Raw genomic sequence first — 18,260 nt, 5'->3', positions numbered from 1 at the left:
GCTCAGGTTTATCCACAGAACTTTGTATTAACAAACAAAATTTGTACTTAACAAACTTACAGACTTATCAAACTGACAGATTGGCTTCCCTGTCCCTTTCCATCCACATTCCATGTTTCCCTGACACACAAGAGATGTTCTCAGCTTGGTTGGATTGCTGGCCAGCATTTGCAGAGAACAGCTAAAGAACTAAAGCTGCTCCATGGGCAGGAGCTAACTTCCAGCTATTCCACCTCTGAATCAAGCGCAAGACATAAATATTGTTGCTCTAGCTGCAACCAGTGACCTACCAGGAGTGAAACCCTGAAGGTGTAGGGCAGTAGTTACCTGTCTAGCAGAAATGTGAGTGTACTTAAAGCAGGGAATGTTGAATAAAATCTGGGAGAAGGTAAAAACACTTAAAATTAAGCATGCACTTAAGCTGTTTGCTGAAATGAGGTCAGACGTTCATCACTTTCCAGGGTCGAGCTCTAAACTAACATAAGCTGTTTCATCTCTCCCTTGACACTTCAGTCTTTTACTAATTTATCAGCATCCTAAAGCAGCATGTGAAGTTGCTGCAGAACAGAAGCGTTTCAGATACAAATAGCAATTGTTAGCCTCTTCCCTCTGTTAAACGGCAGCAGGCAGAAACCTCTCTCAACCTGCCAAGAACCAAATGTGGGACACAAGAAAGAATTATTGGTGCATGAAGCTTAAAGAGATAGGGGACTTATTTCTTTACTAAAAATAATGTGTTTGGTAATCTTTCTTTCCCAAGTTTACATTTCTGATAGAAATAGTTTACAACAACGAGCGTGAGAAAACAGAAGGGATGTGTGCAAGATCAATTTGACTCTAATAGAAGGGATAAATGAAAGGTACAGAGGTTAGAAGAAGGGTAGAAAATCCCAGGAGGCAGAGGCAAAGTGTAGTGTTCAGAGCAAGCAACAGACAGCCAACTCCTGCACTCTGCCTTCCCATTTACAGTGGTGATCTGGAGCTACACAGCCTCCCCAACAAGAATCTGATCTCACAGTATCGTTTTCTGTAAAATCTACCATTCTGAGCTACCCCGCTGTATAAAAATTACCTTTTAAGTGGCTAAGTAGACACCCAGCTTTATACCTTTCTTCTTATTTCAAGAAACAATGGGAGTAACAGCACTTGCCTGCCTTACTAGAGTGCTGAGAGCTTTAATTAATGTCTCTAATTCAATTTGAACTCCTTGGATAAAAGGCACTGCCTTGTGACAGCAAAGGTATTGCCCAAAATAGAATATAATTAACACACAGATATCAATCACAATGAAATTAAGTGTACATTCAAATACAACTTGCTCTTTACAGAAAGCACCTGCCTATTTTTCCTCCAAGAATCCTGAAGGCTTATAAGACAAGGAACATTTAATGTTCCAGGCTGAATTCTGATTAGAATAAGGCCTTTTTAAACTGCTTCTCTAAAAGGGGTTGCGACAGAAATCTACATTTACCCTGACAGATATGCCTTCGTGATGGACAGTGCTGGAAACTGATTGTTATGTGCCTCAGAATCAGTACTTCTCACATCTTCTGATCCCAACAGTTATTTACTTGAGCCCATGTCCTGTCTCACCAGCTGATCATGTTTATTAGCAGATATGATAATTGCATCATCTTGCTTGTTGAGATGAACCAGAAGGACCCAGAACACTACAGCACTGTGTAATGCTCCAGAGTGGGCATAGGCTCTGCTTTTTGACACCTTGAGGTAGTTGTCTTTCATTGCCTTTAGTACATGAACACCTAATGAGCCATGTGGCCGGCAGGGCTGTGTTTTGCTAAGTGCTATCCTCAAACAATGGCTTCTCCAACAAGATTGCAAATCAGTCTGACAAATACTATTGTATGCCCAAGCTGATAATAGGAAAGTGAGGGGGAAAAATAATACATTTAAGGGCATTGCCCATGATCACTGAGTGCGTCTTGTGCAGAACTGAGAAGAATGTTGGCTCCTGGATCAAAAGCCAGTGTCTTCCTCTAGCAAGGCTGTCCTTTAATGCAGAGATTGCTTCTGTGACAGATTTAGCTTTTAGTTTATCTTGGGTCTCCTACCCAAAGGCTCTATACATGCAGACATCTCCCCTTCCTCTTCTTCCCCCATCTGCCTTGCACAATCCCCAGAACATATCTTACATCAGTGAAACCCCATAATGCCACATAACAAATTAATTTCAGATTCAAACTTGTTAGGAGTTAGATTGAATAGACCTCACATTATTGCCTTAGATACAAAATAGTCCCACTTTAGTAAGCTTTATAGCTTCCATGGGGACCAGCCCCGTGGTGTGTATTAATATTTAACGCGAAACAACATCTCTACAGAAGCTACGGGGGGAAAAAGATACTACTAAAAAATTAAAGGTGGTTGTGTGCTAGTCATCTAGACCCAGTTGTGCTCTACTACCCTCACTGCCTCAGGCACCAATCCTTGCTCTCAGCACTGATACCTCCAGTATCCAGCTTCCAGGTGGGAGATGTGGCCACTTCTTGTGATCTCAAGGTATGTTCTAGACATGTCTTTACCCCTGGTTAAGAGTTTTTACTAAGCCTTTCTATTAAGCATTTCTATTCATCCTGATTCTAACTTCGACCTAACAGGAAAGGAAGGGAGGATGTGTGTGGGGGGAATTAGTGAATATCTCCTCTCTGTTATAAACTGAAATCTCCCCAGTGTACGCTGCTTAGATATGGAAGGACACAGTGGGATTTCTCTGAAGCCCACTTCATTTGGTTGTTCTCATATTTCTGTTTATGCTTGCACTGTGCTGGGAGCTGGAGGTGAGCTATCACTCCACTTTGGTATGTAAGAGCTCCCTTCCTCTCTGCAATAGAAATTCAATAGGAAGTGAAATGTTTAAAGGAAAACTGATCCAGGCTGGCTGATGAAGGAAGTAGTTATGGAAGAGTTTAATGAACAGACAAGCAAGACGGTGAGGAGGATGTGCACAGATCATTATCAGCAGCAAACCTACGTACCTGTCTAGCAGTGAATATGCTGAGCTTGCAGCCGTGTGCTTGTGATGGCAGAGAGCTGTGGGCATGCAACGAGCAGTGGGGCAGAGAAGCAGCCTGAACAGAGAAGCAGAAGAAAAAATCTCCTGAACTGGAATTTGGAAATGCCCACGGTGGGATGTAGCTGAGAGCATTTCCCAGTAACACCTCAGGTTCATGACCACTGTGACTGGAATCAGACCCACACCATACCCCACTAGGAATAGGCTGTGTGCCCCTTGATGTGGGGCGAGAATCCCCAAACCCTTTTTTTTTTTTTTTGAGGTAAAGTAGTACTGCTCTTTTCTGAGAGGTGAGGGACAAAAGCATTGAAATCTGTCCTGATTATGGCAGAAATGGGAGTCAGTGTTGAAGGCTAATATTAAAAATGTCTCCAGTACAGGAACAACCTCCTCAGTCAGGAGCTACAGGTGCCATTAGGTTTAATAACAGTAATATTCTATCTGCAACTGGAAAGAAGTTTATATGTGCCCAACAGAAAAAAGTGAACATTCGTTGGCTTTCCCATACTTAATTTTTTTTTTTCCATTTCTTCATGCAATGCAACAGCTGACTGTCGTTTTTAACTAGACTTTACACAATTCTGTTTTGTCAAGAGCTGCTGAGCTCGCTGCAGCTCCACAGGCACATGCTGTGCACACGTGCGGCCTCCCACGCACCCCGCCGCGTGCGCACACTCGGCTCTTGTGCTCCCCGTCGCACTCCCAGCTCCAATACACCCGCGCAGGAGATGTGCACTCGCTGCCATGGGCTGCATCTTTGCTTTTTTTTCCCAGAGAAAGCTTCTGGAGTCAAGGAGATGGCCACGCCAGCCATGATGTTGATGCCCTCTGCTCCGTACCATGGTGCTTGCAACAGGCAGGCTCTCACCTCCATGTGCAAATATGCGTGGAGCCTCTAGCACAACAGTGCAACCTCTTCTTAGCAAGACCTTTTCCCTCTGTGAACTGCAGACTTTCAGAGTGCTTGTGGTGGACTCAGACTCCCAACAAGAAGGGTTGCTGGAGATGTACAAATACGCCTGACACCAAAACTCTTGGTTGCAAGCTCTGCGTAGCCTGATTTCTCCTCCTTTTAAAGAGTAGCTCCAGGCTCTGTGAGCTATATTAATGCAGAAATGTGTGGGTATCGGCTGCCCTGAGGACACCTTTTGGCTAGGATTGTACTTCCAGAGTGAGGGCCATGGCCTCAAAGCTGCTCTGCCTGGGCATCCCCACCATGCTGGCACATCCCCACAAAACTCAGCAAGGCAACCAGATGGATAGGAGGTGGGCAGGAGGAGGAACAGGTCCTGTGTGGGGAGAGGGCTTTTTCAAAGCCTCGTCAGAAGCTCCCAGCAATGAGGATGTTCGGCTCTGGTGAGTGGGGAGCACAACCCAGCACTCTGGGCTGCTGCTGCTGCTGTGTTCCCCTCAGTGTCCTGGTTAGGAAGCCAAAGGGAATGGGGTTGGTGCTGGGCACAGGTGCTGACAAAACGAGCTGCTCCCCTTCCACCGGTGGAGCACACGGCTCCGTTCGGAGAGAGGCACTGTGCCAGCAGCATGACTGCGGAGGCGGATGATCTAACGGCTGAAACGCTGGAAATGGGAGTCAGGAGACAAGGGCTCTCTTCCAGCTGTATCCATGGCTTGCTGCGTAACCTTTGGCAAGGCATTTCACCCCTCTGTTTCCCTTCCCACTCATCATATGTCTTGTCTGTTCAGACACCGAGCACATCGGGGAGAGGAGCTGGCTCGTAGCAGGGCTGCCCACAGCCATGCTTTGCACATGGCGGACGGCGTGCCCTACACCAGGTGCTGGGGAGTATCACTGTAAGCTCCTTAGCAAATCTCCCACTGCTCAATATGCATGCCAGCATGAGCCTCGATCTTGGGAAGAGCCCCGAGGTCCTACTGTGATCCCAATAGCAACAGACCCCGTCCCCTCCTCCAAACACATGCCTCCCAAGCACCCCAGCAGGGAAGCAGTTTGGGGTGATTTTTATCTTTCAGCGTTTGGCAGGATTTCAGAGTCACATGTGGCTGTGTGTGTGCGTGTGTGTCTCTGCGTCCACATGCGCTCGTCGCTGAAACCTGGGTAATTATTTTGTTTTTTTTTTTTTTTTTTGGCAACACTTTAAAGCAAGAGCTGGGTCTTTATAGATTGCTCAGGTTGCATGGAGTATGGATTACAGATCATCAGAGAGACATGAAAGCAGAAGACACGTTTCTCTGGCACAGCATTAAAGGGACGATAAATGGGTAATTGTAGCCTGGGGTGCGGCCACCTTCTGCACCCAGCCCTCACCCCTCTTTGCGGCATTGCGGAGAACTTCATGAGGGAAATGATGGAAAAGCTGGGGCGAGGATGGCTCAGGTCGGGACCTGGTTATGTCAAAGGTGGTATGTACTCAGGAGGTTAAAGGCACCACTTAGGTGTGAATAAAACACTGCCAGATACTCCAAGCAGCAACGCAGACAGACTGAAGGCTTTTAAAATGTGATTTTTTCATGTCTCTTTTACCCTGAGAGACACTTGTCAAAGGATCAAAGCAATTCCTATTTCTAAACTCTCTCTTTCTCTCCCTTCTCCCTCCCCTCCCTCCGTTTCTTTCTCTCTCCTTCCTTCCCCCTCTTCCCTCTCTTTTTCAACAGGACTCCACAGAATGGAGCAAGAATGAGAGGAAAAAGGCAGACAGAAAAGCATGAACTGGAGGCTTGTTGAGTTCCTCTACCTCCTGTTTATATGGGACCATATACTAGTACAGCCCTCCCACCAGGACCCCGCTGCCACCAACCAACATGTCTCCAAGGAGTTTGATTGGCTTATTTCAGACAGGGGGCCCTTCCACCACTCGCGGAGCTACTTATCCTTTGTGGAAAGACATCGTCAAGGATTTACAACCAGATATAAAATATACAGGTACGTTGGTTTGCTGCGGCTCCCGTAGCTGTGCGGTGGTGGGAACCCAGACAGGTCCCTTGGGCTTGAGGCCTAGTCAAGGGGGGGGGATGCGCCACTGCACCCGTTCCACCTGGAGATGCTTCTCTGGTTGCCCACAGCCCTCAGCTGGCAATGCAGATTGCTTCAGAGGCTCGGATGTAGTGCTCTGATCATGAGATGAAGGCACCGCAGTGCCCTGGCAGTGTGCACAATGTAGAATGAGATGAAAAAGGACCACAGGTGTGGGTGTGCACTTTTTGGGACAGGCAAAAAATTCAAAGTCAGGTTCACAAGCAAGTTTCTCAGATCTGTCCCAATGGGCAGACCAAGCATCTGTATCGAATTCACACATGTGCTCTGCCAACAGCTTTAGGTTCACAAAGCACGAACAGCCATAAATACAAGGCACACGTTGGTATGGCAGTTCTCACGCTGCTGTGCCTGCGTCCTAGCTGTGTGCCGCTTACTGCAGGCCTCTGCAGATGATCTCCGTGCATGAGTCAGACTTGCCTCCAGAACTGTGAGCTGGGTTTGAAAGTCATTCAATTAAAAAACTACAGAAAATAGGCAGAATTTGGATTTTCCTTTGCCTTCTAGGTTTTTCAAGCCTTTGTTGTTGCCTGTTTCAAGTGCTTCTTGGCAGCTGTGATATCCAGAAACATACTTATCTTTTTGTTATTTGAATATGAAAAGCTGGGGTGCTCAAGTGAGCCTCCTATTACAGCAGCAGGCACTTTGGAAGGAAGGGGAATAAGCCAGCAAGAATCATGAGATTTGGGCTAAAACCCAAAGACCAAAATCTCATAGCCATGTGCACATTTCCATAATTATATATCCCCGTCGTGCTTCGGAAAGACACTTGCAAACATAGCTACACAAACTAGTGGGTAGGAAAGTGCTAGCGAAGAGCCTACTGGCAACATGCACACAGAGACACACACACACGTGTTTTCTGGGGGTCAGTGGGGGCTGAAAACCATGTGTGTGCAGGCAGCCTTCTCCCATGGGCAGAAAGCCAAAAGCACTTGCGGGGTAGCAGCAACATGTGAGACATCACCGATGTGCAGGGAAGAAAAATGAGTTTTGCCTGTCCCATCGTGGCCTGCGGGGAGTGCAGCATCCCCTCCCCTCACACCAGCCCGCGGAGCAGGGGCAGGTTAGCATGGGTTGAAGACGTTGTCCTGGCTTGTCCTCCTTGTTCCAAACAGCCTGGGGGACAACAGCCGCAAAAAGCAGAAATAAGGCTGCCATGCTTCCTCTGAGGATATCTCACAGACTTTGCTTATACAGAGGAGCAGAGAAAAGATGTCTTTTTCAAAAAAAAAAAAAAAAAAAAAAAGGTTTTGTGGATATGTGGATAGTTACGTTATACACAACTGCTGATTGTGGATAACCCTGGCTTCCCCCTGCCCTGCTGGATCAGGGCTGTGCTCCTCTGCCCCACACAGTGTCCTGGCAGTGGCTCTGCCCTTTGCTAAAGAGCTCTTTAGCACTAAACGCTACCCCAGCAGGCTCCAGAAGCTGCAGCGGGAGGGAAATGCATGCAATGGATGCATTCAGACACCTCCAAGGGCTGTCAGGGTAGGTCAGGGCAGAGATCCATCAAGCCAGGGATCCTGTCTCAGAGAATCATGGAGAAAAGGGGCTGCAAGGACCTTGAGAGGTCATCTAATCCATGCTGCTTCCCCTAGGCGGGCTCAGCCCGTACCTGTGGTTCATCTGACAGGTTTGTGAGCAACCTCTCATGAAAGGTTTCCTGCAACAGAGAATTCACACCCAGAGCAGACAGGCTGCACCACAGCTTTGCTGTTCCCATTCTAGTAAAGGAGCTAAAATCTTGCTTTAATATGAAGCCTGTGATTTGTAATTTTATCTACTATGGGGTGAGGAGCAAATTCCCCTTTGGTCTGTAGGAGACTGCTAAGAATTTGAAGGTTTATCTTAGTTCAGGGTGAATTTTATACATGGGAAGTGAAAAAGGATCTGTATTACTTTATTTCTGCTGGATATTACCAAAGTATTTATCTGAGAGACTTCTAGCACAGGGAGAACAGTGTGCAACCTCTGTGCACACGGGAGGCAAAGACAGCAGCATCTGCATGCGTGGGAGGCCTGGGGGCATGGGGAGGGGTCTGAAAAGAGTCTCGCAAACAGTCAGAAGCAGAGGCAGTGCTGGAAAAGTCATTATTCACAGAAATATTCGGAGGTGAGACGGCCTGGTGGAAGTGGTTAGGCACAGGGTCCAGAGGGAGGTGGAAAGACAGCGAAGGCCACATAGGGAGGCATCTCTTGGCCGTACATCATGGTGGAAGTGCTCTGGGACTGGCTTTAGGTCCCACTGCAGCCAGCAGAGCAGAGGGGGAGCCCTCGGGTCCTTCAGGAGAGCATATGGGGCCGTTAGGTATGGGACTGGCCAGACTCGGAGGGTTATTTTCTTCTAATATTTGTCCCTGTTTGCAGGACCAGTCACTTGAAAATTGGGCCCACACATTATTTAAGCAGTGCCCAAATCAGCCTCGCTGTGGTGAATTAGCGGAGTTCCCAGCAGCTAAGGCTGGACTTGGAGCCCCGCCTCCAGAACCTGTCATTTTACCAAAAGCCATGAGGAGAAAATCTCATTTTGCGGGCTCCTTAAATTGACTTCGAAATCTGTAAAGCTGTTGGGATTTTGTCAACTGCTTAATTCCAGGATAGAAGCCTCTTTCCTCCCAAATGATGTCTCTCAATTGCTCTTTGCACTACACTGGCCCAAGGGCAGCACGTATCCTGCAGTAAGAGTGACTTTTCTTTCCTCCGGAAAGCAGCCCACTTAGAGCATGGGAATTTCTGCACTCTTTCCTCTTTCCATGCTCCTTTTCTTACAGATTTATTTATTTATTTATTTATTTATTTATTTTTTAATTGGTTGGTTTGTCCCTCAGTCAGTTCCTTTTGGCACCTGAAATTTTGTTGGATGAGGTTTGCCCTGACCGCTGCTCTTCTCCCAAGACCAACAGCAGCAGATCTCAACCCAGCCACAGCACCCGAGGTTTTGGAGTGGATGTGAAAACAGGCGAGAGGACCTCACCCGTCCCTAATCAAAACGCTGTTGCCAGTTTAGTGGTGATTTCCCCAGTGTCTTGCTGTGCAGGAGTGTGGACACAGCACATTAGGAGCGTGTCATTTACACTGAAAACCCACCGAGAGGAAGCTGCTCTCGATGTTACGCAGCAGTGTAAGGCAACACGCAGCACTTTCTAATTTTCACAGGCGACTTTAAAAAAGAAGCAGCATCAGAATAAAAAATGCAAACCTTCTCCCATTACAGGTGAAGTCCAAATATCTGTCAGCAGCAAGGAAGAGCCTGTTTTGGGTAGCAAGGCTATTAATACACCGCACGGGCAGAGCTGCTGTACAGCAGCGTAGCTGCCGATATCTTTTCATAGGATGCCTGAAACATCCTGGCACAAAAAGGCAGCTCGTGTCACAGTCTCCAAAGACTCATTCCCTCCTTCTGTGTTTTGCATTTTAGCAGACTTTAGGACTTTTTCTTGCAAGATTTGGTCCAAACTGATTTCACGGGTGCTCTCAGTCAAAGTTTGCATTGTGCATGCGATACTGGGAGGAAGGCAAGCAAAGTGGGGGCTGTTTTATACTGAATCATGGGCAGTAGGGGTAGGTACAACTGCATTAAAGAGGCACATTAATCAGCATCGATTCACACTAATAAGGCTGGTTTAGGGGGGCCTCTGGCAGGAAAATGTTGCTTTGATCATTATCTGTGCACTCAGATGCTAATGCAGATAGGATGGCAGATGCTGTGAGTGGTTTGTGGGATGTCTGAATATTCATTATCACTGTCCCTGTTGTTGTTCCTAGTCATGAGAGCCTGGGGTGCGAGATGCTGCACAAGGGCTGGAAAATGGATGAAGCTCAGCTTGATTTGACTTTGGGACTAGGGCAATGCTCAGACCAGAAACCTTTCCTGTTACCACCACACGGCATTTAATAGCTTCAGCCAACTTCTTGGAGCTATGCTGTTGTGTCACCCCTTTTTTCTTGCCATGGTGCCATGAAACAAACTCATTTTTTCGTGCCTCAGTTTCCTCAACTTAGAAGTGGAGATGACAGCACACTGCTGGGAAGACAATTAAATTTCCTCCACATTGCTGGGGAGATAATTAAATGCTGCAAGATGTACATGCCCATGGACCAGCCAGTCCTGTCCTGTCCCCCCAACCACAGAGAAACAGGACAAAAGCGAGTACTTATATACCCCATTTACAGTAAGGTCTCTGGATATATAAAAAGAAAATACAGCTCCCGAGACAGGACAGATTGTGAGTAACTGGCTGCACCAAGTGAGCCATAAATTGCTTGGGATGGTGCCCAGGGAGAAGAAAACTTATTTTTTATCCCCAGGATGTTGTTTTACTGGTGGTGCTGCGCTGGGACAGGAGAGGTGGGGGGGCTCTCCACCCTTGGAGGTGCTTATGAGCTGGTGATAGTTCTGCTTCAAGTGGGAGGTTGGGTGAGGGATCCCCCAGGGTCCTGTCTCACGAACAGATCTGTGGTTTCCCTGGTTCTCTGATTCAGAGTGGACACTAAACTGGGAGCTCATAAAGAGATTTGCACTACTAAAGGCAGCCTGGCCACACTAGAGATTTTTATTTAGTCCTAGAAAACCCACAAATCTGAGCAGCTACGTGCTCTCTAAATGTGTCATTCCCTCAGCAAAGAGGAAGAGAATTACCATGACGTGAGATGCTTCTCTGTTGCTTAGATTTTGGAAGAAAGAAAAAGAAAAGAGGGGAAGGAAAAAAACAATTTGGTCTAACAAAACTGTCTCACAAAACGTTCAAAGTTTTACAGCATCACAAGTTAAAACAATGAGCCAGATTATCTGTGACATAAATACGCAATGGGAAGTCACCAATTTACCTGCTGGGGAGTCTGTTGTGGTGATTGCAGCACTGCCCCGGCCCTGCACAGCAGCAGGGTTGGTGAGGCTGCGTGCCCTGGGTGTCCAGATGCGTGCATTATGAGATTTTGTTATTTCTAAGTGAGGGGAGAATTCATTCTTTATTTCAGGCACTGGACTTGCACAATCTGGCTAATGAACATGAGCTTTTGATGCCTGTTTCTGGTACAGAAGTTTTGCCTTTCTTGACCAGAGCAGGCAGGTTTCTTTCAAACCTGTGATTTTCACAACTGAGGAACTGATCCAGCAGAAAACTAAGCTGGCAGGAGAAAAAAAAAAAAAAAAAAAAAAAGTTAATTTACACCAGATCACTTTTCCAGCCTCACTGATTGTTTACTCAGCTGCTAATAAAGGGACAGGGCTGCATGGCTGGAGGCAGCAAGGAGACAGAGGAGACTACTGCTTTCAGCAGCAACATGGGTTAGAGTTGTATTAAAGTATTTGTGAAGCTGCATGCTAAGTTTGGGCAGAGACAAGCTCTATTACAGCTGCTTTCACCATTTTTTTTCAGTTCATTTTTTTTTCTCCCATCTCTCCACTCCTCATTGACTCTTTTTGCTGTTTCGCTATTGCATTGAATTTAATCTACTGGTCACCAGAGCTGCACAAATAATTGATTTTGTGGTTCACTGGTTGTACAGAAGAAAAATAACATTAAAAATGGGTTGATCTGAAACTGATGTTTGTTCAACTTTTCAGTAAAATGAAAAAATCAAAACATTTCATTTTAGGCTCAGTGGTATGTTTAAGCTTGGCTGTTTGTTTTCATTTTTTTAATCCAGTGAAAACCAATATTTTTTTTCCCCACTTTTTATAGCATAAAAATTCACCTCAAAACACAAAGCCAACTAATGCTATTTAAAGGTGTCAAAAGGGAAACACTTTGATTTTGAGTGTATTTGGTTCAGCCGGTTGCTTCTAAACCTACTCATTCCATTTGTGTTGAATTTGCAAATAGTTTTTATGTCCTTGAAACTATCAAGGAGCCAAAACAAACAAATAAATAAAAAATCTGGCTTTCCTTAGATTTTGAAATCTAATAGTTTTCCAGGGTTGAGATTTGCTATCTCTTGGGTTCAGATTTTAGCATCCTAGGATAAAATATGTTATATATAGGATGCTAAGATATATATATGTTTGTGTGTGTGTCCCACCAGCACCGCTGGGCATGGGAGACACAGCCAGGACAGGCAGTGGGGTGGCAGCTTTGCTGTGGGAAGACTCAAGCTTGTCCAAAACCCAGATGGATGCTGAGACCCAGGTGCTACTGACTGAGCTAAACCATCCAGCATGCCTGTAGTACTTGTTCCTCTCTGGCACACATATCCTGGCAAGCTTTCAGTCCTGTTCCAGTTGTTTTTGGATGCCTGAAGCATCCCAAAAAGCTCCGTGAAGGTTCTTCTCAAACAGCAGTAAGGCAATGCTCTGCGCTGGTACAACCTGTTAGGCACTGTTAGGCTTTTTAATTTTTGCTTTGGCTTTTCTAGTCATGCTGAAGTTCTGCTGACAAGGTTTTCCTATTAGGTTTTTATGCATTCTGTTTAAAGGGGACATCAACTTTTATGTGTTCCAGTCAGAGGCAAGGCTCTTTTCGGGGAGGCAAGGCAACAACTGAAGGACAGAGGGAGCTGAGATGAAAGGAGGCTCTTGCCTCTGAGTGGAATGAGCAATAGGAATCTGTACGGCACTGAATGGCAAAAAAAAATACAAAATCTCCATAGTTTACATTATGCATGTAAACGAGTGATGTACATTGGTTTGTAATCAGTAAATGCCTTGTAAATAAATGTGTGTAAACCAAAAAAATTTAAATCTATTTCCATAGTGCTTGCAAACAATGAAGCCTTCCAGTGTTGTCCTCAATGTAAATGTTAATCTAAAAATGACATTACTACAAGTTTATGCAACTTTACAAGGGAGCCACGATTTGCATTCCTGTCTCACCAGCTCTAACGCAGCCTCTTGGCAAGCTCAAGCCCTTCAGATCTGTGTGGAAAGCAGCCCACCCCACCACACAGCCTCTCCTTCAACCGCTGCCTTCATTCTTCATGCAGTTCAGGGCCCGGCCTCGTTACGTTCCTTGCATGTAAAGCCACCCTGCCTATGGAAAGCTTTTCGTATGAGAGGAGGAGAGGCAGGAGGGGTGGCAGGGAATGGCTGGGGCTGAGCTGTGCAGCACTAAGCCCTGGGAGCTGCTGGGCTGAGCAGGCGAGGAGCTTGGCCCTCGTCGGGGCTGGAGAAGCAGCTGTGCTGGCTGCGTTTGGATTCAGATGGCAAGGGCTCGCGAGCAGCCCTGGCAGCTGCAGGAGTTGACAGAAGGACACACCTCTCCTTCTCTTTGATATTCTTGAGAATAGAGGGCAAGCGGAAGGATAAGTGGCACCAGGCTTTGATAGGCTCAGAGCTGCTAACAGCTGGGCAAGCTTTGGGGAAAGGCAGCCCCTCATCTCCACTTGGCAGCACGCGTCCATGCCATAGGAAATGCTGCAGAAGCGGTGTTAGTTGGTAAGTTTGTGTCCTGGCAGGGTGCTTGTGGTTAGGACAGGCCAGTTCCTCTGCAAAAGAGCATGCACAGGAGCTGCATGCCCAGCAAGGCACAGCACTAACTGGTGCCCTGCCTGCTGACCTGGATAAACCGTTCATTGGATCAGCTGAGCTTTAGCACAGCTCTGCAGAGCTGCAGACCCAAGCACAGGAATCCACTTTCTAAGCCCAGAGTGAAATATCCCAACCATCCTCCCAACAAAGCCCAGAAGAAGCTCAGACAAATATTTTGAATCACTGCCTCTTTCCCATGATCTCTGCACCCTGTTGGGCTGGAAGGAAGCCCCTTGGATACCTTGGTGGGGTCTTTGTTCCCCTATGCAGGAAGAGGGGAGCTTTCCCCAGCTCACCTCCCAAGGCTGCTCCAAGCTTGCTGCCAGAGCACTGTGCTCCTCTCTGATTTCTTCAGACCAGCAGACCACGGTCCAGTGGGTTGGGAGCATATTTTAAAGGCTAACAAGCCAAGGAGAAGCCTTCACTTTTTTTTTTTTTTTTTTTTTTTTTGGTGAGCAGATTATCAATTCTGCTTTTAAGTCAAGCAGATGCTTATATCAGCAGAGAAGCTGTTACATTAAAAAAAAAAAAAAGTCATCCCGGAATAATTTTGTTCTGGCACCAGTAGCACTGGGAGATGGCATGACTGTACCTATTATAGGGGTTTTTCTATTTCTGGATCCCTCTAATGTTTCCCTTGGGTTCCAGAAAGTATGTATTTTTTTTTTCCTTTTTCCTTTCTTTTTTGCTGATTGCCACCCACCAGCCTCTGTAAATGGAACAAGACACGTCCCACTGGGGCAGTCAGAGCCATCCAGGCTGGCATCCCATGCTGAACTATTAAATGCAGGTACAGAACCCAAGGACACCCCCAAAAAGAAATCCAGGAATCAGCTTTACCTGGACCAGGAGGGAAGAAGGGCTTGGGCCAGCCCCTTGGGTGAGGTTTTTCTCCTATCATCAGCATGAAATCAAAGCCATGCAGGGCTGAAGCTCCATGCCTGGGGCGATCAGACCCAATTTCCCACCCGTGTCACCTTGCAGGCTTCCACCCCAATGATCCCCACATTTTGCCTGAGGTGAAGCCTCCAGCCTGTCCCAGAGGCCAGCCCTCAGCTCTGACCCTAGCTGGGGTGCAGCGAGGAGATGGGATTCTCCCAAGTATTTTCTGGGCTTCTAAATCAAAGTCCTGCTGACAGCGCCGAGCACTAAGTGCCTGCCTGGGGCCCTGCTCCTGCAGTCCTGTGACGACATCAGAATTTAAGCTTTAATTAAGGAACGAGTGTGGGGAGGGAGGGAAGCATCTCCAGCCCTTATGACTGTGAAGGGAAGCTTGGAAACATGACCTGAGTGCAAGCAACATCTGCTTTAATGCACAGCCAGCTCTCAGCAGAGGGGAAAGCAGCCAGGAGGGGAAGCCACTGCATCAAACTCCCATCCAGGCTTGTGCTTCTGCTTGCAACGAGAGAGGACAATTTCCACAGGAGCTGGGCTATGTCACAGTTTCAGTGGGGTGCTCTCAGTTGCTGTACATGGCTCTCATGCAGCCTGGCTGGGCCAAATCCCCCACTAACACGACCTCTGCTTCTGCACAGCCCTTGTCCAGCGGTGGCACGAGTCAGCTGACTGTGCTGGGCTCCTGCAGGCTCTGCTGTGCCAATGGGGAGCAGCACTTTTTAAGCAGCAAGATGGAAATTCTCTGTTCCAGGGTTACAGCAGGTGATGTTTTGCCTCTCAGAGCTCTTTAGCCCAGCTATTAGGGATGAATGGTTTGTTATGCCTACGGCCTGCCACCCTTCTACACTTGCTGGCCCAAAAGCCAGCAAATGCTGCCTTTGCTGTGTTCTCTCCTGCCATCAGTTTCAGCAGGGAGCAAGCAGACATTTTAGAGACAAGCTAAGGAGCAGGAGCCTCAAGATGCTCTCCATCTCACAGGGGTGCACCTTTGGCAAGGTTTGTTGAAGGTTCGTTGAAGAAAAACTTTATTTGATGGCTATGCTCTCAGCCAGCACACCAGGGACTGGAGACTCCAGTGTGCTCAATACTGCAACAACCTTTCATTCCCAGGAATGAGCACCATGAAAAGGCAGAGAAAAGCTGCTCCCCTATAACTTAGAGCTGGGGCCTGTTTGACTTAGTCACAGCTCTGACAAGCATCCTGATATTGACTGTGCTGACATGGCTAGAGATCTTGTCATTTCTGTAATAAAAGCATCCCTTTGTAAGCTGAAAACGGGATTCATGGGCTGGTAGCTTCTGGCAGCTCCCTGCCATTCAGCCTGGATGAGAACACAAACACAGACCAGGGGTGGATACTGCCTCCCCACAGCTACTCAGAGGTGGAAGAAGGACGAGGTGAAACCCAGCATTATGTGTCAGGAGGGCAAAGGTGTTTTTGTTGTGCATGTCCCTCCCGACCTCATTTTGCTTTAGCTCTCCTTTCTTCCACACTGATTCTTTCCCTCTCAGCAAAGGAAAAGCTGTCTATGGCATATTCAACATTAAATATTTTAGTGTTAGCTTCCAGCTCTTGAGCTGAAAAACAGAAAGAACAGTACTTTTTACTCCCCTCCAAATATCTGGGACTTTCCCTGGGGAGTGCAGCTGTACAGCCTGGCTAACACTAATGAGAGAGCTTGGTACACAGGGCAAACTGTGTGTTGCATGATTAAGAGAATAAGAAAATAAGAAAATAAGAAGAAAAGAAGGTTGCTACCTTCATCTCTGGTTAAAGCTCAATGATTAATCCCTACCAGACTAAGTTTTTCTCCTTGCACTTTACCTCCTTTCTTCCCTGCCTTCCCCCTATCTGCAATACACAAGCAGACTGTGAAAGTCTCAGACTTTCCCCTTCCTGCCCAAAAAGACTCCCGACTGTTTCAGGGAAGTATTTGATATTTGAAATCTGTGCCATTCTGATTCAGCAGCTGAGTGGTGCTGAGTCACATGGTGAAGCTGTATCTCAAGATTATTTAGCGTCTCTTCAAAGCCCACACTTTTAGAGTCCTGTGATTATGTAAGAGTCTCAACTCAATTTTTAAAGTAAGTTTACGGCCCTCATAATTGCTGAGGAAAACTTGATAATATGACTCCTACATACTCAGAAAGCAGAAGCCAAAAAGAAAAAAGAAAAAAAAAAAAAAAAAGAAGAAGAAAAAGAAAAAAAAAAAGGAACCCTGAAGTTTATCAGATTTTAAAGTCTCATGAATTTTAAAACCAATCTCTTAATTCTTTTTTGGAGGCTGACTCATGATTTTCAAACAGTTAGCAATATGGCTGTAGGGATTGTAAGGCTGGTTTGTTATCTTATTAGATAACTTACATAAAATATCCAAACCCATGGAGACTCGGAGATTGAGTACTGCACTTCAGGACACAGCTGGAGAGAACAGCGCCTTGTCTTCTGTATGGATGCTGAGGATCTCCTCTTAATCCCAGTCTCTAGTCACTACTGCAGCATGAATATTTCCCAGAATGATATTAGCACTAATCATATGAATGAGAGTAGCCATAATATTGATCTTCATAATACTTAGGTTATTAAATTTGAGTTTGAAGGTAGTTTTGTGGGGTGATTCATAATGGTAAATCTCGTCAGGCTGCATAAGTAGGGAAAACAAGTCACAGAGCAATAGCGTTGCAAATATATTCCAGAGTCTTCCACCCTACCACTAGATTGTACACTGAACAGACACTTGTGAACGCTGGCAATACCAGAATTGATGTTTTGTTAATCGTGTGATAATCTCAGATGAACCTAATTAATCAGGTGTTGCAACAACTTGCTCTATTGTTTCTGTGAAGCGCATGCATCACTCGGGGGCACTTTATTCCTGGAGTATTTTCACACAGACATACCAAGACAGGGATGCTTCCATGACAAGATGAAAGGATTGCCACCATCACCATTAAGTGGTGGGCTTGCTATCCCCAGACAAATTTACCCATGCCCACTGAAGAGGTAGGGAGGTAGCAGAGCACATCCCATGCTTGTGGATGTTCCCAGAGCCTCACACATCTCTGTGCAGACATGAGCATTGATGGTTGAGGTGCACTCAGCTACTGAGGTACTGGGAGCATCTTGCATGGCCCTGTAGCGGACTAAAGGAAATCTGGAGATACCATCCTGTGAAATAGTAGGGGACAGAAAAAGTCCTACCCGCTCTTCTAGCACATAACAAAGGAGTAATCAAGAGTGTGGAAGGGGCTGAATGCTACTCTATATAATAAGCTTACAGGATAATTGCCAACTGTATTTGGGCTGATTTTTCTTCTGCAGAAAAGGCATAAAAGCAAGTTTATTGTTTTCACTCCTGGGGACTGAGATATTTTCACCACATTTTAAAAAAAAACACCGTGCTTTATCTCCCCACTTGAGCATATCAGCTCCACTGGTGATTGTCTCCTGCATGGCTGTGGGTCAGCATCAAAGGCAGAGTTGCTGTAAGCACAGCTGCTGCCTGCTGTTGGGTGTGGAAGCTGCTCAGCTCTCTGCCAGAGTCTTGCAAGTGTTTGTGCCACTGGGGTGGGATTACTTCTCATAGTGATAGGGATTGCACACTGAAAGGGAGGAGAGCTGGGTGCTTCCAGAAGGATGGGGGAAGGCAAAAGGCAGGATGGCACAGTCTTTGCGATTTAGGTGTAACAACGTTGTCTCTGGGGAGTAGAAAATGTTTTCCTCAAAGAAAGGTTTTGCCAACGTGTTTTCTTTTGTTGGCAATGAAGTGCTTAAGGCTGATGAATTGGCTTCAACACATTTTTGATGTCCCAAACTCAGGTCACTAGTGACTACGGCAAAAGAGAGAGAT

General features: G+C 46.3%; 1 protein-coding gene across 1 annotated transcript in view; it reads left to right on the top strand.

The window, feature by feature from the left end:
• Positions 1–5,715: 5,715 nt before the first annotated feature.
• The window catches only part of BRINP1 (BMP/retinoic acid inducible neural specific 1), a gene marked incomplete at its 5' end in the record, with an annotated part of 57,335 nt that continues 44,790 nt past the window's right edge, over positions 5,716–18,260 (top strand). The window contains one exon of the mRNA XM_082775281.1: positions 5,716–5,933. Within this exon, the coding sequence (XP_082631407.1) occupies positions 5,716–5,933 (218 nt within the window). The remainder of the gene's footprint in view (positions 5,934–18,260) is intronic.

This window comes from Aythya marila (assembly GCF_965140915.1).
Source record: "Aythya marila genome assembly, chromosome: 19".
Lineage (NCBI taxonomy): Eukaryota > Metazoa > Chordata > Aves > Anseriformes > Anatidae > Aythya > Aythya marila.
Note: the sequence above shows the minus strand (reverse complement) of the source record. Positions and strands in the feature narration are given on the sequence as shown.